The sequence below is a fragment of the Artemia franciscana genome, chromosome 1 (genome assembly GCF_032884065.1).
Source record: "Artemia franciscana chromosome 1, ASM3288406v1, whole genome shotgun sequence".
NCBI classification, from domain to species: Eukaryota; Metazoa; Arthropoda; class Branchiopoda; order Anostraca; family Artemiidae; genus Artemia; species Artemia franciscana.
Window position 1 is genome coordinate 69,934,988 of NC_088863.1, and position 24,069 is coordinate 69,959,056.

The 24,069-nt window shown below is 32.8% G+C and overlaps 1 protein-coding gene across 1 annotated transcript in view; it reads right to left on the reverse strand.

Annotated features, from left to right (window-relative positions):
- Positions 1 to 1,774: 1,774 nt before the first annotated feature.
- LOC136033405 (lysosome-associated membrane glycoprotein 1-like) overlaps positions 1,775 to 24,069 on the reverse strand; it is a 31,056-nt gene continuing 8,761 nt past the window's right edge. Inside the window, exons 2-5 of the mRNA XM_065714175.1 lie at positions 13,399 to 13,697; positions 7,330 to 7,567; positions 5,683 to 5,874; positions 1,775 to 2,664 (exon numbers count right to left, since the gene is read on the reverse strand). Of these exons, the coding sequence (XP_065570247.1) occupies positions 2,513 to 2,664; positions 5,683 to 5,874; positions 7,330 to 7,567; positions 13,399 to 13,697 (881 nt within the window). The 3' untranslated portion in view covers positions 1,775 to 2,512. The remainder of the gene's footprint in view (positions 2,665 to 5,682; positions 5,875 to 7,329; positions 7,568 to 13,398; positions 13,698 to 24,069) is intronic.

A 24,069-nucleotide genomic window follows, 5' to 3' on the forward strand; every position in this document is an offset into this window, starting at 1 on the left:
CACAAACAAATAACTTATTTATATATATATATATAGATAGATACCCGGTTTTTGAAAATCCACGTTTCCCTAAAAGTTGAGCTTAGGCAGGGCTCACAGGATGAATGTCGAAATGTGGCAATTTCTATGGTGCACTTTTTATCTCAACTTGATTTTGAAAAAGTTGGTTTCAGGTACTATCTTGAAATTCCAGAAGCTTCCTTCTCATAACTACAAATTACAGTTACGATGACCAACAATGATAACTGTTATTCTCGAACTAGTGATACCCGAGCAATATTTGTCACTGGACAACATATCTAGGCACAGGACACCAGGCAGTAAGATCCTTCACTAAGCACAGGTGTCACTGCAACCATTAATACATACCCATCTATAACAGCTTCTACGAGTTGTATTTCAATACCCGTGTCTGAACATGGTATTGATCTTCAGCACATTAGGCAATTCTGATGGGTCTTACAGAACTTCTAAAAAACTTTTCGATTTGTTATAAATGCAGTTATGCGTGATATCGTCTTTTCACCCATTGATGTTTAAATCACAAGGTCATAGAGAAATTAAATATGGAAGCTTCCAGAAATATTAGCAATTTATTATGCCTTTTAGTCCTTTCTAGTAACATAGGACATATTTTGTTGGAATAAACTAACCCACATTCTACAGGTACAGCAGGGTATGAATATTATTTTTGTTTCAAAAATACTGTATACCATTATACTTCACAAACTAAACTAATACCTTTGAAGAAAAAAAATAATAAAAGTGTCACAGAAATTACAGGCTATTTTTTAAGAGAAGAAAGAATGTTCTTAAAGGACACTCAGCACCAAGACTTATATTAGCACGTTTAAAAGGAATAAAGAAATTAAACTTTTGAGAGGAACTTATGAAACATAATTACGATGACTAGTAAGGATAGAATCCAATCAATTATTTGGATCATCACTAGCGACTTACAATTTGCTTTCGATTCGTTAGAAAAAAGATGGCATTATAATATCTTTCACAACGGAATCTTAAGAAGAGCAAAAAAAAAAAGAAAAAAAAGGAACAAAATCTTACCAGTTTTATGAGAATGTTTTAAGTCCCATTTAATTTTTTCCACAAGTTTCAAGAAAGAATAAGTCCTTCTGCTGATACTAGAAGAAATCAAATCATTTGATATTTATCAAATCTGAAAACAAAACCTTGGATATTCCATATAAAATACCAAGTTTTTGCTATCCTTTTTGTTAGTAAGGGGTTCTAATCCTTTCTCTGACAAGGGGTCAAGCATTTCAGCGCCTGGTAGCAATATTATTTTTCACCCCCTCCTCAAAAATTTTTCTGGAAATTAAAAACAAACCAATAAACACGTTTATTTGATCGGAACAAAATATGCTGCGCCTGGAGATCCTCTTGTCCTTTCCTCAGATTCGCACCACTGCTTTTTATTCCGGCACCCAGAAATACATTTTCTATCTGAACCTGATGTTCCTGGAGATCCTCTTGTCCTTTCCTCAGATGATGTTCTGGAGATCCTCTTGTCCTTTCCTCAGATGATGTTCCGGAGATCCTCTTGTCCTTTCCTCAGATGATGTCCTGGAGATCCTCTTGTCCTTTCCTCAGATTCGCACCATTGTTTTTTATTCCGGCACTCAGAAATACATTTTCTACCTGAACCTGATGTTTCTTAGTTCTGTGTTGATGCTGACCTTGCACACTATTTGAAAATCTCTCAAGAAATTTATGAAAATGGTTCTAAAAGTCAGAATAAGACGAGACTGCTTGATCAGATTTCAAAACTTTTACTACAATATCAAACAACTCTACCACACTGCGTAATATATAGAGGAAAAATGAAACAAAACACGGCACAATACTCACTGAAACCGAAAGGGAATGAAAAACGATCTATAAGGTACGTACAATAAAGGCACATACAAGCAAAGAAAAAATAAACCATAATCACAGCACCAAATATTCCAGACATTTTCATAATGATTTCACATTTTCATAAAGACAAAGAAAACAAGAGAAAGAATCACTATGAAACACAGACCAGAAATTAATATACGTTATCTATTTATGTATGTTTTAAAAATGGTAAATATAATTTATCTTTTAGTTGGGTAAAACGAAAAGAAGTTGGTTACTATAAATAAAAGTGAAGTAATTGTTGCCAATAACCTTTCTCTTTGAAGAGATAAAGGGGCTACTTATGATTATTTAATGAAGAACGAAAAAGCATAGAATTCAAGATAATGGTTCATTTTGGACGCACGACTTTAGACAGAAACGTTTAAAACAGTTTAGTTCCAAATGACAACAGACATAAAATCTTGAATTCGTCACAACACTGTTGTAAAACTTTTTGAATGCCCTCATATATTCCATTTTAGTCAAGTAGAGAGAAAAAATAAATGAAAGTACAGCTTCAAAGAAGCCATTTACAACTGAACTTAAGAAAGCCCTTTTAAAATTAACACAAGATCGTTTTTCGCGGTTTCTTGGAGACTCATAAGGTAAATCACACGCTTTGGTAGCCACGCTGACGAGAAGCGGAGCGGGACCTGCCGACGAGGTAGGCAATCAAAACAATGACCACTAGAGCTGCCAAGGCACAGCCAACAGCAATTGGAACAATGTCTGAGGTGGCCGTGTCGCCAGAACAGTTTTCAGCTGCAAAAAAAAACAAAAACATTAGGCATAAAGAAAGTCCGCGGAAAAGGCACTATCATTTTTACTTTGTTTTCTGCAACAGAAATCCCCCCCCCCCGCGAATTGAAGAGCCTAATCTAAAAAATGTCTGTCTTGTGAGATTCGACATTTTTAGGGTTCTTCGTTTCCTATTAAAATTTCATCTATTGAGAATTATGACGAAGGCCACACAGCCTTTCCATCTTAATAACAAACAATAGGTAAAACAATGAAAAATTTCGAAGAAATTGAAATTTGTTTAAATATTAAATAAATATTTCGGCTCTATATTCATGAGCTGTTCTCAGCAAAACACTTATACGTACTATAAAAAATTATTAAAAATAAATATTAAAAACTAAAAAATATTAAAATCTATTATATTAATATTAAAAATATTTATATCAATATATAAATATTAAAAACAATTAAAAAAAATACTCGGACCCCTCTTCAGAAGCTACGAAAGTGCTCTTGAACTTGCCCACACTATTCGCTCAAAGACATGTAAACTACGACCCGTTAAGTGCCGTACGAATAGATTTGTAAACCTCTTCGTGCCATGTTTGGTAACCGTACTTCAGAAATGATTTTGTTGTTTGCTCTTTTCTACATCTCTTATGATTGCAAAAGTAGCATGATTTAGCGTTCATTTTTGAGTGCTACAATATCTATCTAAATAAACTAACACGAAATACTGGTAAAATAAGACTTATAATAAAAATGCAATTTTTAAGACTCAAATCAAAACTTAAAACAGTCCTAGAATCATTACTTCAACAAAGTTCAACCAGGACTCAGTTTAACTGGATGATGCCAAGGAGGGTCTGATGTCTTGGTTTAACATAGTTGAAATAATGATTCTAGCACTATTTATATTTTTAATTTCACTTCTAAAAATTGGATTTTATGGTAAGTCTTATGAACCCTTTTGTTTCTCCCTTTCTACAGTTTTTTCTCCATCTATCTATAATCATTTACTAATTCCATTGAATTAATTTCAAATTTTTTATTACCTATTGTTTGTTTTTACATCTTTTGATAATTTAAACTCTTTTGTTTCTCCGTTTCTACAGATTCTTCTCTATCTATCTATCACCTTTTAATTTCAAGGAATTAATTTCAAATTTTATTAAAAACCCCATTTTCTTTCAAATACTTTATTGCACATTTGCACAAAAGTGAAAAATTCTCCAAAATATAGTGTTTGCTTGAAAAGATGAGACATTGCAGTGGTAGAAATAGAGGAAAGGAGTGAATTAACAACCACACTATTGATTTTAACCGGGAAGACCATACCTTATCATATCTGGTTGCGGTTCAAACATCTCTTGCGCCAAGGGCAAAATCTTGATTAGTGCCCATACCCGTCTCCCAAAAATTTTCAGGCCAAATTTTAACAAACTTTTCAGAGATTCACAAATTATTTTCAATTTATAAACTAATTAATAATTTATCAATTTTTTCCATTTCTTAACTACGTCCTCTAGTTTACTACGAAAAAATAGAATTTAAAAAACTATAAAATGATAATAACCGTTATACTATTTATTTGAAATTTTGCACCCCCCTCAAATGTCTTACCAGGTGCAAGTGGGCTCCCTCTGTCTCCCCCCTAAAATCACCTCTGATTACATCCCATTTACGTTATATCCACTTTTGCGTACGAGAACAAAGAAGATATTTTCCTCTGGTCCTTGCAAAAGAGTACGCCACGTTCTTTTTTAATATCTTTATTTTAATGATCTTATCTGTTTTAAAGACCTTATCATTTTTGACGCATGTCATCCGACAGACTCATTTGATACTCACTATATCAATGGAAATAAATTGCTTAGCTGGATGTCTCTTTAGAAATTCATTCTAAAGATGCTAGAAATGCGGAGAATGTTATTAAAAAAAATAACTGGAACATATGCTATTATGAACACATGAACATACGTACATATTATGAACATATGATCACCCCTAGCTGGTGCCAAACTCAAGCCTAATTAGGCTTAATTAGGCTAACTAGGCTGGTGCCAAACCTGGCGATATTGCCAGGGTTATGAGTACTTCTGAAAAATGTGAAAAACTATTCACTTTTTGAAACCCCTGCAATAATGCTAGTGAACAGTAGAAACATCAAATTCAAGTCGAATTTAGAGCTCCTTCCTTGAATTTTTTTTTTGCAGTTAAATTTTACACCAAACTTACATTTAAAAAATTGGTTGCCATTTTGAAAAAAAAAAAAAAATAATGAGCCATGTGAGCCAAAATACAATTTTTTGCTAGAGGAAAGAAAGAGTAACATAACATAAACGAAAGTTTTCCTTCTTTTCAATAGTTGAAATTGCCCTGATGTCACCAAAGGTGAAAAATTATAATCAGGCAATCTTTTCAGGATGTATTTCTATTTAAACAAGAGCCAAGAGCTCATATGGCACTTGTGACGAGATTGGAACCTAAAATTAGACTTGGTACTAGTTATCAATTTTGGTGTTTTTTATTTATTGGCAATTGTTACAAAGATAAACTTGCAAATATACTGTTCCTCCTGATCTGTCCACTCTAAGCGTTTTCCGAGATTTCCGGTCTCTCCCCCCGACTCCCCCCAATGTCACATGATCTGGTTGGGATTTAAAATAAGAGCTCTAAGACACGAGGTCCTTCTGAATATCAATTTCATTAAGATCCGATCACCCATTCGTAAGTTAAAAATACCTCATTTTTTTTATTAATTTTGCCGAATTAGCCGTCGGCACTTGGCCGACGGACAAGTGCCATAGGGGGAAACATTTTCTAGAAAATTTATATATTTGTCTTCTTTGATGAGACAGAGCAGGCAGATGACTATTTACAATTACTAACAACTACGCAGTTATTTTTTTTGTATACATTACAATGTTTGGGTAAAATACTTTGTACAATATCTGATTTGACTTCTGTGTCAATTGTTGCAGTAAAATTTTAAATTATAAATTGAAGGATATACGGAAAAAGAAGGGACAAACTTACATGCTCCAAACTCTTCATCTCCAGTATTCCTAAAAGCCTGAATCTGCATGCCTGTAATGCTTCCATGTGTTTGGTAACCGGTATTAACTTGAGGCATATTGAAAATTTGCTCCGATCGACAGGCATAAGAGTTATTTAGGTGAGCAGGAAAAAAGTCCAAGTAGGAGTCCGAAAGAACTGATTCAATATAATCTATAGGGAATTTAAAAAAAGTAGTTCGTTAGAAAAATGGGACAGATGAAGAAATGACTCTAGAACACACAGAAAATTTACATTTTTGTATATAATTAGATAAAGATTAATAAGTTAAATTATACAATAAAATTTTATTATTAAATAAATTACATAAATATAAACTCTCGACAAGATTAGAAATATATGGAGTATTTCGAATTCAAACGGACACATCAATCATTATGAATCAACTTGTTTGTTCATCCGTCTTTAAGTCAAAAAGTTGTTGAATCATCGCAAATATGAAATAAATACAGAATTTAAGACATCAAGTGTTCAAAACAGTCAAGGACAACTATCAGCACAAAATGAAACTTTAAATGAAATTATGTATTCTAAAATTATATACAATATAAGATTTTATTATGAAATAATATACATTTATTAAATATAAACTATTAATTAGTCTTAGAAACAGGTGACAGATTTCGGATCCAAATAAATATATCAATCATCAAGAATCATCTTTTTTATTTTTCAATCTTTAATTGTACCTTTTACTAGATTGCAGCTATTTCTGTAACCATGGAGTCCATGGTTGCAGTCTATAAGTTATTGTTCAGTATTGTTGCAGTCTATAAGTTACAACTCCATGGTTGCAGTCTATAAGTTATTGAATCATTGTAAATATGAAATATATACAGTAGGAGTATATTCCAGTAGGAGTTTAATTATAATTCCACGCATCTAAAAATCATTTTTATCATCCATTTCTTGCTTTGATTTTTTAACTCATGGTTTTAAATTTTAAATTTAAATTTTATAATAAAATAAAATTTTAATAATTATAATAATTATAAAATAATTATAATAAAATTTTATAATTTTAAATTTTAATGTTTCAAATTTTATCTCGGATAGAATGTCAGATTTGACCTTTTGGCAATTGAGATAACTTATGTGACTTAAATAAAACAACTTTTGTTGATCCAAAACTTATTAGACTTTTTCTATCAGTTTTGTCAATTCTTTTTAATGTCCTTTCCTCAGAATTTTGGTCAGTTTCTTTCTTTTTAGGATTAAACCAGTGTTGATATTGATTCTTTTTGCACAATAAAACTTTTTACGCTGATTTCCTCCACTCAGAATATTTCTAATGGCAATAAGCATATGCGTATTTTTTTTTTTTTTTTTTATAAATAAGTTTTATAACTACTTAAAAGTGTATACTTCTAATCATTTTTCCCTAGTACTTAAGATAAAGCGCATAAAGTATTTTCATATTTAAAGTAGTATAGAATATAAAATACAGAAAAAGACTATGGCTTGCGGTTGCGTTATATCGAGTTTTAAAAATGCAATGGCCTAATTCAAGCTTTAAAGAAAAAAAATGAAAAGAAAGCAAGGGATAAACGAAACTGGAAATACGTCTATTCATAGAGAAAAAAAGGAGCAAACATTAATAGAAAATACCTGGGGTAGTTGCATTTGGAAAGTAAATGAGATCTGGATAAGCCATTAATTCAATGGATTTCGCATAATAGATGTCATTTGATATGTTCTTTGTAAAAGTGAAAGTTAAAATATTCGGTTTTGGAGCTTGAATTCCCTCTGCCACTTGGTACCACTTCAAAGTCAATGTCTGCTCAACTTCTCCGCAAGTGCCAGTAGCTGTTGCATTTTGATTAAGAACCACACTTCCATTACCAGCCTTGAAATAAAAATACAATATTATACAATAATAAAAGTACATAATGAAATAAAAATATATATATATATATAATGAAAATAAAACACATATACAATGGACATATACAATGAAATAAAAATACAATATATAGTGCCAGTAGCTGTTGCATTTTGATTAAGAACCACACTTCCATTACCAGCCTTGAAATAAAAATACAATATATAGTGCCAGTAGCTGTTGCATTTTGATTAAGAACCCCACTTCCATTACCAGCCTTGAAATAAAAATACAATATTACCTTAAAAATTTTTATTACCTTTTTAGTACACAAATGGAAAGCCACCTCGGCCGAAAATTTTTACAAAAAGTAAAAATTTGGAAAAAAACTAAAAATGAAAAAAAGGATGATTGAAAAACACGTCGATTTATTTTAATGTGGAGCATAATTACAAATTATATACCGCTAGGTTACATGTGCTATCATTTTTTTTTCTTTTTTTTTGGCGAGAAAAGGTGGACATCCTTCCCAAATCCTCCAAAACATATGTACTTTTTCTGACTACTACTACTACCACTACTATCACTGTTACGTTTACTATTGCTACTATTTTAAGTTAAATAGTAAATAGACAGCAGTCTATTTTAAGTTAATACCGCAAGTGCCAGTAACTGTTGCATTTTGATTAAGAACCACTCTTCCATTACCAACCTTGAAATAAAAATACAATATTACCTTAAAAATTTTTATTACCTTTTTAGTATACAAATGGAAAGCCACCTCGGCCGAAATTTTAAAACCACCTCAGGTAGAGCCACCTCCTACTTAAAGTACATTACCCCTATAAATACTATCGACTTCAAAAACATATCAGCTTAAATTTAATAAAGAGGTAATTTCATGCCACCTGGTGAAAGAGGAACATATTTAGGAAGGAGTTGGAATGAAGAATGGACTTTACAGCAGTCCGATAGAGGAAGGAGAATTTGCTGCATGTTGTGGTCAAGTGTTAAGGGATTTGAAAAATAAAGATTTTGAAGTGAAGGAGGGGTAGAATTGTGGCAGAAAATACTTGTTTGGTAATTGTATTAGTATTATTAGTATTACTATGCTATTAGTATACTATACTATTATTAATATTATAACAATATAATATATTATGAAAAGAGAAATCACCAATGCAACAGCACAAACACACATAAAAAAAAGAGACAGAAGGAGAAAAGGAAGACTGTTTTCCTAAATTAGTGATTAATATAGACCAGCACTTGAATGAGGCCTTAACCCTACTCATCCATACAATCACATAGGTCAAACAGCATAGCCATACACAATCAACCATAAAGAATAATCCATGGACAGGCATTCATGTCGTCAATAAGTATAAGACGTCATTTACCAAACAATAAAAACAATAAAGACAAATAATTCAGAGGCAACAACCCAACACAAGGGCTCATCAGGAGAATACACTTGCCTATAGGGTTTCGGCACTTTAAATTCTCTACCCAGTCAAGTGTTGTGCCTACCACAGAATTTCCATGGCATCCCCTTGTCAGGTATCACCCCCAAAATACATGCCTATGAAAAAAAAAACAGCAAATATTATAATATAGTAACATTATACTTATTATTAATAAATGCAATACTATCCTATTACTATTATTAGTATAATATATAATTGTTAGTATTAAGAATCTGGCAGGCTTTATCTGTATGAGTATATCCACCAGGAGGATGTCTTATGGCGTGTTTTATGTTTTTATTAGTATTTCCGAGTGTTATTTTTCATTGCTTTAAATATTTTGTTTGTGATTTCATTTTCTTTGTGGCCATGGTCCTATGTTTTTGTTTTTTCAAATAAACTATAGTATACTATAATACCATGGTAAATTCGTCGAAATAAACAAAAGTAACTTCCTATGCTTAGGATATAATTACACTACGCATGTTCAGAGGTTAAATATATGCAATTGGTTACTCCCTAAATATCGCCATATAAGAACTCAATCTGAAGTACGTGCAACTATATATATATATATATATATATATATATATATATATATATATATATATATATATATATATATATATATATATATATATATATATATATATATATATATATATATATATATATATATATAAAAAAAACCGATTCTCTGAAATTTTTCTGATTCCTTTCAACATTCGAATATCTTATTTGTCTCCAAAAAGAAAAGAAAATGTGTAAATTAACAGGGATACTGAATAAACAGCACGGCGAAACAACAAGTTAATAAAAATAACGGAATACGAAAGATGTAGCCTTAAATAGAGTAAGATGTCTTAAATAAAGATGTAACTGAAGTAATTCCACATTTGGAGTTTCGATATCTATTTAGAGAAAAGAAAAATTTAGATTGAAGGTTTTATATTCTTTTTTTCTTTTCTGCTCACTTCCACAAAAAATTCAAACAAAATAAAAAGAAGAAGGGGATACAATTGAGCCACTTGCTAAAAATGCATCGCATAGAAGGTTTCTTATTTTTTTTTCGTCATATTTTTAAAGTGAAAACTTAAAAAAATATTAAAATTTCATATTTTCTAATGTATGAAGAGAAAATATGGATTGCCCCGGTACATTTAAATAAATCTCTGATGGAGATAGCAAACTTCTTCAGCACACCCATATTAACCGATAAATAAAAACCAAGACCTGGATTAGGTAGCGAGGAAATAACACACCAAGTCACCTACTGCCTACTACTACTACCACTATAAACGAATCATCAGAAGCAAGCGACCTGAGGCCAAAACGACTACGCACGCTCCTACTCCATCCCAACCTGCTCAAAGCCTTCCTCTTTACACCCTTCCAAGAAGTTCCAATTCCTTTATAATCTTTCCTTACAACTTTCTCCTATCCCATTCGGGGACGATCGGCTTTTCGTTTGGCCCCAGATAGCTGATCAACAAATACAATCTTTGCCAATCTTACACCTTTCATCCACAGATCAAGTCCTAGCCTTCTCAACATTTTTCTCATTATACCTCAAGAAAACAAGATTGAAACACATCTTTTGTACATATCCAACAGATTATCCTCCATCTTTCAGAGCGTCCATGCTTCAGAACCATAATTAACCACTGTCATCACTGACGATTCCAATTTTTTAATCTTGGTTTGCATACTTGTATTACTATTCTCCCTAACTTTTTTAACTGTGAAAAATTCTCCAGGAGCTTGGTGTACCCCCTGTCTTAACTAATAATTAATTTTAACAAGCTTTTTCCACAAAAGAGGTTTTTCAAAGAGAAATATAGAGCTACAATACCCAAATATGAGCAGAAATAAAGTCAAATAACATTTCGGCACAAAACTGTCATAAATTATATTGACAGATAAAATATGAATAACAGCCAATATTGCTTCCTAGAGCAAATACAATTATATGAGAATGCAAGAGGCTATGTTATGAATCCATGTTCTTACCTACTCTTTCCTCTGTGTTCAATCCAATCTACCCTTCTATCTACCTGAGTGACTCCTATTCTACTCTTTCTATACATTAAATTAATAGCTTTTTAAAACTGTCTGCACTAATTCATTCACAGTGTAGCTTTCTGTACATTTCAAAATCAACAATTTAGATTTCCTTTCATTCTATATATAAACTTTCTTAAAAGCAAAACGTTATTTTTTCTTATTTTCTCCAAGTTCTGTCTTTATCATACTAAGAGTGCTTCTTTAGGTGACCATGTATCGGTTTTCCTACGGAATAACAATATTTACAATGATATTATTTGGGAGATAGACACCCTCTATCATCCTCTAAAGCCCTGATTCCCAATATGGGATATAGGCCCCACCGCTGGGGCATGGCAATATTTTAGCGGATCAAGGGCAAGAAGTACACCGTTCGGCTGACTATATTTTAGTCTTAATAAAAAAAAAACAAAAAAAAAAACAACAACAACAGAAAAACATTACATTGATATTTATTTATAGAACAAAATGGATACATGATAATATTACACTAACGTGATGCATTGTATAAGTTTTTTCACCAACTTAATGACTTTATAAGCTTCCTTTCGGTGAATTTTGATTAACAAAACCACGAGGGGTTTTGTGACCCCAAGACCCAAAATCGGTAGAAAACCACTACTTTAGAGTTATTGAGCAGATATAAGCCCACATCCGCCACATTTACTTTGTAAAAAAAAAGTTTGTCCATTTTTCTTAGCCACCCTCACCTGAAAAAATGTAACTCTACCTTGGTTCATTTTATTCAAAACCCATCATTTCCTAATTAGGAAAGAACTATTAGGTAGGAAAATAGAACATAAGTTAACATAGATGAAAAAACAAAATACCCATGAGGCATGGGTATTTTGGGGCATGGGTATCTGCTTCGCCTTCGAAGCAGAGTTGTCAAAAAACCTTACAAAACAGGCAAATCATATGGAAAATTATAGCATATTTTTGACTCGGCAAAGATTGTAATCCCATGTTATCTTCCTTTAAGGATTAGAATTTTTTTTAATGAACATGATTATTTACATGCAATGTTGAATCATTTTACGAAAAAAAGTCTATCTTTAGTAGAAATATATTAGCTCAACAGAAACCATGTATCCAGTTTATCTTCGTTTATACTCAAAAATGTAAATCTAATCTTATTATTAAAAGAAATAAGATAAAATCAATTTACAAAACCAATTTCAATTGTAAGCAGATCTACCTTGGCTCACAAAACCATACATAAACTTTGACACGGCAAAGACCGTATTCCCGTGTTGTGTTTCTTTAAGCATAAAAATTATTTTCATTTAAATGAACAAGATTATTTACAAGCACTGTGAAATCATTTTGCAAATATGTTAATTTGAGTCCCAATATGTTATATTTATATATTATATAAATATATGTTATATATTTAACAAATATGTTAATTTTAGTCACAGGTAATATCAGATCACCTTTTCCAATAGCAAATGTAATTTTTTTTTTAGCTGAAGCCCTTTTGCTAGGAAATCCATGGAAATTTTGACTTTTGCAAAGACCATATTCCCACACTACATTTCTTTGAGAATAGGAATAATTTTCATTTAAATGAATATAAGTATTTACAGGTCCTAATACCAAATCAACCAGCAACAAAAGTACTTTTCTAATTATAGATACCATTATTGGTCAATTAGGCTTTCTTAAGAAAATTCCCATGATACTTTTGAAACATATTTTTGAATGAGAATGGCACCTTTATATCATTCCCCCATATTAAGAAGAAAGGGTCAAAACATTAAAATAGATATAAACATACAAAATAGACTGAATACATTAACTAAGGACAGGTCAGGTCATATTTAGACAGTGGTGGTTCTGGTTTCTCTTGCGCCTCGAACAAAATCCAGATTAGCCCCCCCCCCCCCTGTCTCCCACAAAATTTTCAAGCCAAATTAAAAAAAAAATTATTAGCAAATGAATTAATAACTTTTTTTTAATAATTTTTCGAATTATTTTATTATTTAAATTTTATTAATTATTTGAAATTTAATTATTTTAATTACTACCATTCCATTAATTAATGATTTATGAATATTTCCATTTATTAACTGCGCCTTATACTTTACTTCGAAATTCAAAATGTAGAAAATTATAAGATGATTATAATCTTTGGATTAATTAATTGAAACCCAAGGCAAGTGCCCCTCCCAGTAAAACAGCCTCTTTATTTCAAAAAACAACCGATTTCTATTAGGAAAACTATCTGTCCTAAACATGGATATAGCGAATGATCAGGTTTGATGCCAGTAACCAACTTAGCATGCAATTCCATAAAAATGTAAGGATTTTAGCTACAATTACCTGCCCATCTGTTTTAATGTAAGGGACTTTGAAGGCTGCAGAAAACCTCGCAACTATGCATGTGATATTAGCATGTTCATCATGGACAACCCAATATCCAGCAACTGGCTGAGGAGGTCCAGGAGGTATTGGTGCATTTGTTGAAGTTGGTGCTGGTGTAACTGTGGTGGATGGCTGTATTGTAGTTGTGGTATTTGGCTTCACTGTAGTCGTGGTAAATGCTGTTGAAGTACTTGTAATATTTGGTGGAGCTTCTGATGTCACAGTAGTAGGAGGCAGAACGGTTGTTTTATTTTCAGCTGCAAAAGAAAAATGAGTCATAATCGAGGAAAACATTATTAGTTTGAATTATAACTTAATGTGCCTCCTAGATAAAATTCTTTCTGTATTTATCATAGCTTGTAGTTATAAAATCACAATTTACCAAAATATCCACTTGAGTTTTGCAAAGTAAAGTTACCAAAAGTTTTAAACAACAATTGGAAAACAAAAAGGTTTTCCTTCTAAAACAGATATTAGGGAGAAAATCAAATGCACGAACCTGGGCCAATAATTAACAATTTTACATCAAACCAACAATATTACGAGGACTGTGTTAGAAAACTGAAAATAAAGAAAAAATTATTCAAACTGATAACAGAATTAATGAATTAACAATAATCAGTTAACAAATCTTGAATGCAGTGTGGCACTACCTAAGTCAAAACTTAATAATTATGAACTACAAAAGGATTTCCAGGTTGCAAGCAAATATTTTAAAATGGGTATATGTAACATTGGAGGCAAGAGGGATATGTTTGGACTTCTTGTCAAAAAGCTGAGTAAAAAAATAGTAATGATAACATAGCCCTCTACAATGGGACCAAACTTTCTGATTAGCTAGAAACCTTCTAGTATCATCTGTTGGGCCCAAAAACAGGCCAAAAAACTTTTTGCCTCTGATTTGTCTGAAATTCATAGCATTAAATAAATAAATAAAAATAAATGTATTTGCTTGCCAAAAAAGCTTTTGTTTCCAAATGACTTGAGACTTCAATCTATAGGCTATTGAGCCAAGAGGATCTTATTACACACACAAAAATTGGAAAAAGAATAGATTAAGAACCCAAGTTCCATGAAATTGAAAAAACTAATATTTCTGGTTACCTTGAGACTTTTATCTGTAAGTCATTCACCCAAGAAAGCCCAAATGCAAAAAAAAAAAAAAAAAAAAACAACAAAAACACAAAAAAAAAACAGCCCCACTTTCCTGAAGCATGTATCCATAAGTGGATTGGCCAATAGAGACCAGATAAAATGGAAAATATATATATATATATATATATATATATATATATATATATATATATATATATATATATATATATATATAGCCTATCCATTGAACTATTTTTTGAACAATTTGAAATATACATCTGTAAGACCCAAACATATTTAAGCTAGAGAAAGATTCCCCAATAAATAGGTAATGTTTTTTTTCTACTTCCATTCAAACCAAACTTTATTGAATTCTGCAACAAGGGTATAACTGATTTCCCCATCTTCCACCCCAGTTATGAAGTAAAAGATTACTTTCAATAATTTACTTTTATTTATTTATAGTTTTTTCCACAAAGAATCCAGCAGCCTGATATACAGTAAATTTCTCCAAATAGTGCCTTCCTTTTAAATGCACATCTTTCAAAGGCACAAAAGTCAACGTGTGATTTATTTTTTGATTTGCTGATTCATGATATTGCTAAAACTATTTAAAGTAATGGCTTCCAAAATTATAATGTTAGTTTTGAAGCTTCTGCTTAGGTATCAATTTCTCATACTTTTGATTAAACTGGAATTACAAGAGAAAGCCTTGATAAAACCAAAATCATGTAAATCTGGTTAAATTAAACTTAAGTTCACAACTATGGACATTCTAAGAATTCTCTATTCATTCCTGAAGCCTTGCTTACCATTGATTCTCTTTTGTTTTTGTTGATATTTTGACAAGTGAAAAGCTTACCATTAAAATATGTACACTTTTCAGTAGAATGAAACTAATCTTTTAAAGGGTTTGAATTCTGTTACTTATTTATTGTTGCTGACATTGTACAAATTAAAATCATACAATTCAAAATGCTAATTCTGCAATAATCATCAATTAGTTGGGGCAATTTTGGGTTGCTATATATGTTATGACTTGATTATTCACTCACAATCACTCCTCTGTGTTTTAAGGTTGAAATTTAATTTGAGTGTTTCTGCTTCTTAAAGTTTTTAATATTTGTATTCTATTTTGTTCTGGAAAACTTCGTTTTTAAATAATATTTACAAAGAACAAGAACCCTAAAACTAGTTCAAGAGAAAACAACTAGGAATCTATTGTAGCTAAGTAGTAAAACGAATTATATATATAAAAAAAAAAATCAAACCATACCAACACATTCCTAAAATCAAAACCAACCCTTACTAAGAATCCTTGTTCTCTCCAAATATAATGAGACCCCAGAAAACCCAGAGGTCTCCTACTAGCTACTTGAGTAGAACAGCTGTTGTCACAATCCAAACTAAAGACTGTCATCGGACCACCCCAAGAGAGAAAGCAGGGCCAAATAAGCGACAGACCAACTAGTTTACCCTATTCTAGAAGTACACCACCAACATCAATTCCTCAACAACTTCAAACTAAGATCTGGTCACCCGTTCGTAAGTTACAAATACCTCATTTTTCCGAATTATCTCCTCCCCCCAACTCCACCAAAGAGAGCAGATCCGGTCCGGTTATGTCAGCCACTTATCTTAGACATGTTTTTATTTTTCCCATCTAGTTTCATCCTGATCTCTCCGCTTTATGTATTTTCTATGATTTCCGGTCCCCCCCCCAATGATACTGGATCCGGTTGAGATTTAGAATAAGAGATCTGAGTTACGAGGTCCTTCTAAATATGGAGTTTCATGAAGATCCGATCACTCCATCGTAAGTTAAAAATACATCATTTTTCTAATTTGTCAGAATTGACCCCCCCCCCAATAGAGCAGATCTGTTCCAATTATGTCAATCACGTATCTAAGACTTCTGCTTATTTTTCCCACTAAGTTTCATCCCTATCCCTCCAATCTAAGCGTTTTCCATGATCCCCCCCCCCAACTGCCCCAAAGAGAGCGGATCCATTCCGGTTATGTCAATCATGTATCTAGGCCTTGTGCTTATTTTTCCCACCAAGTTTCATCCCGATTCCTCCGCTCTAAGTGTTTTCCAAGATTTCCGATTTCCCCCCTTCATAATGAAATATCAAATGTCATTAAGATCAGGTCACCTGTTCTTAAGTTAAAAATACCTCGATTTTTCTAGATTTTCCAAATTAACACCCCCCAGCTCCTCTAAAGAGAATGGATCCGTTCCCATTATGTCAATCACGTATCTAAAACTAGTGCTTATTCATCCCATCAAGTTTCATCCTGATCTCTCCACTCTAAGCGTTTTCCAAGATTTATATTTCCCTCCTCCAACCCCCTATGTCCCCAGATCCGATCCGAGTCGAATATGGAGCATCTGAAATATAATATCCTTCTATATATCAAGTTTTATTAAGATCCGATCACCTTTTCGTAAGATAAAAATACCCTAATTTTCATGTTTACCAAGAATTCCGGTTTCCCCCTCCAACTCCCCCCAATGTCATAGGATCTGGTTGGAATTTAAAGCACGAGCTTTAAAGCAAAAGATCCTTTATCCCGATTCCTCCGCTCTAAGTGTTTTCCAAGATTTCCCCCTCTAACTCCCCCCAATGTCAACAGATCTGGTTGGGATTTGAAATAAGAGCTCTGAGACATGAATTCCTTCTAAATATCAAATTTCATCAAGATCCGGTCACCCGTTCATAAGTTAAAAATACCCCAATTTTTCTACATTTTCCAAATTAACACCCTCCAGCTCCTCCAAAGAGAATGGATCCGTTCCACTCTAATTGTTTTCCAAGTTTTTAGGTTTCCCCCTCCCAACTCCCCCCAATGTCACCAGATCTGGTCAGAATTTAATATAACAGCTCTGAGGCACGATATCCTTCCAAACATCAAATTTCATTATGATCTGATCAACCGTTCGTAAGTTAAAAATACTTAATTTTTTCTATTTTTCCGAATTAACCGCCCCCCCCCCCAGATGGTCAAATCGGAAAAACGACTATTTCTAATTTAATCTGGTCTGGTCCCTGATACGCCTGCCAAATTTCATCGTCCTAGCTTACCTGGAAGTGCCTAAAGTAGCAAAACTGGGACCGACAGAATTTGCGATTGCTATATGTCACTTGGTTATTACCAAGTGCCATAAAAAGTTATCTGTAGAATCTTTATTCATACTGCTCTATAATAGAATCATAATATATATTAAAAAGTCACTGTTGTAGAAAGTTGTTCAACAATAAAAGCTTTTAAAAAATATATTTACAGCATGTAATAGATACAACAGCAAAAAATAATAAAAACCAACAAAATAAGATAAGACCTGGAGACCGGGAATCTTTCTTCTCAGGAATGAAATGGTTTTATCAAGGTTATATTTTGACATCTTCTTTACTTGTGAGACTTGTAGAGTTGAAGACAGGCCATGACAAGAAAGTTTGGAATATTTGAGCCAAAACCAATTGTTTTTGAAAGATAAGACCTATTTTTATACAACCATCAAGCTTTACTTTTAGAGTTAGAAAATCTACATGACAGACTTTTTGGAAAGATAAGACCTATTTTTATACAACCAACAAGCTTTACTTTTAGAGTTAGAAATTCTACATGACAGACCCCTCCCTAGCCACTATGACATGAAACCATGACAGACTTTGCACTATCTTGGGAAGGTAGTTGAGCTAGGTAAATGAAACTTACACTGGAATGAATCTATAAGCTGGTTTAGGGCTTGGTTTACAAGAATTCAAAATCCCAAATATAACTTCTTGCTTTTTGGAGGCTTTTCTCTTACCTTGCTTGGTTTTGATATTCCTTAATTTGGATGACTCAAGATATTCAAAATGCAATTCAAACAAGGGAAGTAGGTTTTAAAACCCTTTTGGATCATTTTCTGAACAAGATATATTCTCCAAATTCTTTAAAACCATGTAAATCAGGGTTTGATGAAATCAAGAAGATCAAAACTGCTCAGACCCTGTGTAGGCTATAGACTTATCTCTAAAATTTTGCTTTTATAACAGTTTGGCTAGGATTATAAGAGCTTATTGTCCTTCAGAGGAAGAATGGGCAAAGACATATCCCTCAAAAGATCATCTTAGCCATTTGCCATCTTTTCCTGAATTTATTTCAGCAAGTTTTGCTTACCCTTATTCTATTCCTTTCCAAGATTGCAAAGATCAAATCATCCTGCCTTTTATCATTCTTTTTTAACAAATTTTTTCAAGTTCATAAATTGAGCCTTCAAAATGGGGAGAAGAGGCTGAGGCTTAAAAAAGTGTTTATATCTTCAAGTTGGGGTAGAATTAGTTTGGCCACTTCTCACAAACATAGAAATACTTCTGAACAGGACAAGTGAATCTTTCAATAAGCAGATGTTATTAGGTTATTCCCCTTCCAAACAGCAAAGACTACAAGAGCAATAAAATTTGTACTGCATCTAACAGACCTATGGTTCTTTATCAAATGTTAAAGTAAATTTATCTTGTGACACTGAAATTATATAGCAAAAAATAATATGTACTATTTGATTCCCCATTCAGTATTCTGTCAAAATATAATAACCACATCAGCTATGACTGTAACCAAGCGCCTTTCCCCTTCTTACAAGACACACCTGAACTATTTCAAAGTTTGCATATTTTTGTTGTTGTTGTAGTAGCTTTTACACATTGAAATTATGAACCGATTGTTGACAAGATATAAGTACAACACAATGGGAAAAGACCTGGGCACCATGAAGTGTTCTTCTTGGAGAAGTCCAATTTCCGAAGCCCTTCCCACAACTTTAAAAAAATAACAAATTGCATACAAGCAAATTTGTGATACATTTTTCAAACTTATTTTTACCCAAGCCCCCCTCCCTCTTCCCAACCAAACATCCTGGATACAGCCCTGGCATCCTTTTATTGATATAATTTATTTTAGTAATTATATAGAAAGCTGTTCAAAAAGAATACTATTCCTTTCTTGAAGTATTTAAAAAAAAAAAGTTTTTTGTTTAACTGAAAGTAAGGAGCAACATTAAAACTTAAAACGAACAGAAATCACTCCATAAATGAAAGGGGCTTTTCCCTCCTCCACACCCCGCTCTTTACACTAAAGTTTGACCCTTTTTCTCAGCTCTATTTTCCACTAAAATTCCACATTTTTGTGTATAGGAGCTTGAAACTTCTGCTGTAGGGTTCTCTGATACGCTGAATCTGAAGGTATGATTTTCGTTAAGATTCTATGTCTTTTAAGGGATATTTGCCCCTATTGCCTAAATTAAGGCAAATTTTCTGACTCTTAACTTTTGATGGGTAAGTCTAAACTTGATGAAAAGTATATATTTAAAATCAGCATTAAAGTTCGATTCTTTTGATGTAACTATTGGTATCAGAATTTCGTTTTTTAGAGTTTTGGCTTCTATTGAGCCAGGTCGCTCCTTACTAGTTACCACAAACTGTTTGATTGATGATAACATGAACAAAAAATGAGTCAAAATTGGAAGTTTTATTAAGGTCATGTGTGTAATAGTTTGAATTCAACACCAAAAACTACTAGCCAGAAAAATAGTCCATTAATGGGTACAATGTGCTTTCCAAGTCTAGCAAATTCTTGTATTCTTAAAGATGTTAATTTAGATGCTTTCCTTTAGTTACCACATAATGGTGTAAACTAGGCTATGGAAAACTAAGCCAGCTTTGCTTTCCAGGTTGCAAGAAAGGCATTTTGTGAATTCAGCGCAGTCATAAAATTGAAAAAAATAGAAATAAACAACAAATGCAGTGAGCATCAGACCTTGTGTAGGAAAAATGATGAGCTTGTACAGAGAAAAGCAGTTTGCTATTATTTCCACTAGCTCTTAATTTCTCAACTGCCAAAGCAACAGAACTCATAACCTGTTGTTAAGAGGCATCAGTAAAAAAAATAATTCCAGGTCCATATTTAATTTGTATTGAATAAAAATAACACAAATAATAAATAAAAATTAAACTGCAATTTCTATCTGGAGCAGAACCTTAGACAGATTCAGTAGTGTAATAACCCAATTTTTAGGTAATATGATAGAGATTTTAGACACTTATTGTACCATTCTAGGTCAGTGGGTCCATAGAAGGAAACATCTTATTGAATAACATTCACCTTAGATGCCTGCCATTAGATTCCATAGTTGTGGTTTTTACACTGCACCCTAATTGTTACTCCCTTTTGCGTTGTATCATCCCTAATTAATCCTAACTAAAAATCAACAAAACTGAAGTTCTTACATGGTAATATGAGGGAATTTCCTATTATGCCTGTTTTTATCATTAAATAAGGGATTTACTACTAATACTCTGAGATACAATAATTATTTGTTAGAATAGAGGAACAGTATCTAATGGTAATACTTTCCTTTTATTAAAGCATTCCTTTTCGAGGAGCCCCTAATCAAGAATGGTATCTGACTTAACCTCAGGAACAGTGATTGGGCTTATTACTGAATACCCTGACTTTATAAACCTACAAGTCAAGAGTTTTGTTATCCTTAGGCTACACATTTTGGGGTTGTCCTTCTCAAAAGGAAACATGCTCTTTCCAAATATCATGGCTGCTTTTCCGAAAAAGCACCACCCCCCTTATGGTCTCAGATGTAGCTCTAATAGTATATTTTCAATATTTTTATTCTTCCAAGGAAACTTAGTTTCAACAACAAAATATTTCTCTAGTTTTCCATTCTCAACTCAAAAAAAATAGTTTCACCTCAATGAGACCAATAAAACTGTGAATATAGATATTATTTGAAGACTTATAATGAAAGGATAATAATGGAAAGAAATATAATAATCTGATGAACAGAAACATGCTGCATATTATACATTGAGAATTGATACTAGTATACTGATTGGTTTTCTCATAACTTAATTTAATAGCACTTACAGACCCCTTGCCTTTATAACCCCTCCCCCCAAAAAACACATAAGCATTGGTTGAAGGAACCAAAGATGTATTTGGCCTCCAAACCAGTTTCATATTACTTATAACAGCTGTTGGACTCTTAATTCCTCTAATGTGTCCTAGCTTAGAATTTAACTCATAAATATCCTGAGCCAATGTCTACTCCTTAATGGACATTCCTCAACCAGATGTTTCCTTGTTTTCAAAACTATCTTGTGTTTTTAGCAAAAAAGCAGAATCAGCCATTTGCCATCTAGGAAAGGTGTTTCCCATAATTTTCATTCCTGTTATGGCTTCAGTCACCATTCTTATCACCAGACTTTTTAGCCATGTGTTTAGCATGGAGTTAAACTTTCAAAGTACTTGCTTTGTTATTACATCCCACCTTCCTATGCTAACTCTATTCCCCCTCTTCTGATGTTTGAGCACTGGCTACTTCATCTGCTATATCACTTTCAATCCCCAGGTGATTGGGGACCCATCTTTGAGGTCAGTTCTATTTGCTTTGGATGCTAGACTGAGGTCTTTTTGAAGGTACCTCTATTAAATAAAAAAAAAAAAAAAAAAAAAAAAAATCTAAAATACATATAATAAATATGCTGAGTAAGGGCTCTCAAAAAGGAGACATATTTGTTTATTAGGAACTTTGAGTACTGTAATGTAAAACTGCCCCAAATTTACTGTTTATTATTCTCTCTACTGATAGATATGTTGTAAAACAGGTTACTCTCTGCGGACCTGGTTAGGTTGCTCTGAGTATAGGCCTATATTAGGGATATGTATCAATCAGGAAGATGAGGGCTTTGCAATGTCAGGGTAATGACTATAATTTTGAAAAAATTAATATAAAATTTAATGATGCTTACATTTATTTTAATTTAGTTTTCTGTGTAGCACAGGGTTAATGCAGGACCATCAGGTCAGGGGGGGGGGGCTGAATTGTCACTAAAACAACTTCACAATTAAGATGTACATAAAATTGGCAATCAAAGGTAGAATTCTAGACAAGATACTTTTGGTTATCTTGGAAAGGGGTTAGGTTGGGAAAGTGAAGCTTTCAGGGGTGGATCTATATACTAAATCATCTCCCTGGAAGGTATTTTGAAGTACTTATCTCTGCTCTTTCTCTCTCTCTAGAGGGCACTAACCTTTAACGACCATTAAAAAATTTTGTGCTATAAGAGTGAAACATGCAAGGGAAAAGAAAATATTAAATAGTTGGCTGTAAAATGTTTGCTTCAATTTTTCAATCTTCCTGTGAGTATTTGTGATTCTTAAGAACTTACTGAAGTTTTCTGCCTTTTTAATAGTTTTAGAATATTGTGTAATATAAATTGAAGTGAATGGGAGAAGAAGAATAATTTGTTAGATCCTCAAGAGTCAGGGACAATTTATGCCAATAAATACTTATTATAAGGGCAATCCAGCAATGAAGAACTGGTTTCATCATTACCAGCTGGGTCCAGAGCAGGATGTACCTCCATCAATAGGCTGGCATAATCCAAATTAGGATGAATCTTCCTATAGCCATGTTTATGCTGCAGCACGATCAAAATTTGTAAATGCTCAGCAAACCCAGTGATCCAACAAGAACCAACACAGAATCCAAATGTTAAGCTGTAACAACAGCTAATATATTTATGCCATTAAGCACAGAGCAATTGCCAGCAATACTATGTGAAAGTTATGATGACAAGGAATATTGTTGTAATTCCAGAGGATGTGCTGCTTTTTAGAGATCATTCCCAATACCAATCAACATTGAGGGCTGATAATGTTGACAGCAATCAAACACCTTTGCAAAGTACAAAACACTCCTTGTTTTTGATTGAAGAGAGCAAATTGACAGGAGTATGGTGGCTAACTTGAAGAAGCATTAATTCAGATATAACTGGATGCAGAAACATCAACAGATGAAAAAATTTGCATATTCCAAGAAACTTTAATGACAACAAACAAGAAAGCTGTTCTAGTGAATTGTAACTCAAAGAGGGCACACAAAAACAACATTTGGTGGAACAGTGAATGTGAAGATGCAAAGAAGGACTATGTGAAAAGGCAAAGGTTTATGTTTCAGAAATAACTTTAGAAGTAGTGAAACCCATATGATGCTGAAGGTATCCGGAGACCAACAAATGCCAAGGGTGGGTCAAATTCAGAATTGTGGCTGTAAATAAAAAAATAGTTTCTCCAAATAGTGATAAGTCCTTTTTGCTTCAGATAAAAAGACAGAACATTGACAAGCCATCCAAAAGACAGTTTGCAAATGTGAATATCCCCTCAGCAGAACAGTTTACCACTAAGGTTGAAATTGAATTGATTAATAAAGGGGACGTTCTTCTATCTGACTTTGATCTGGTGAAGTCTTTAAAGCATTGCTCACAAGCCACATGCTTGAATTTGATGATATGAGGGGTAGGCCCATGATGATTGTATATAGTCAAAATGAGACTGCAGCACAGATAATGAACAATGAAAAACTGACAATATTACAGTAACATCAATAATGAAAGTGCCCCTTGTGAGAGAAATTGTGAAGAGGATTCCTCTTAACCTGAAAGCAGAAGAAATAATGTACTGTCTACAAAGCAT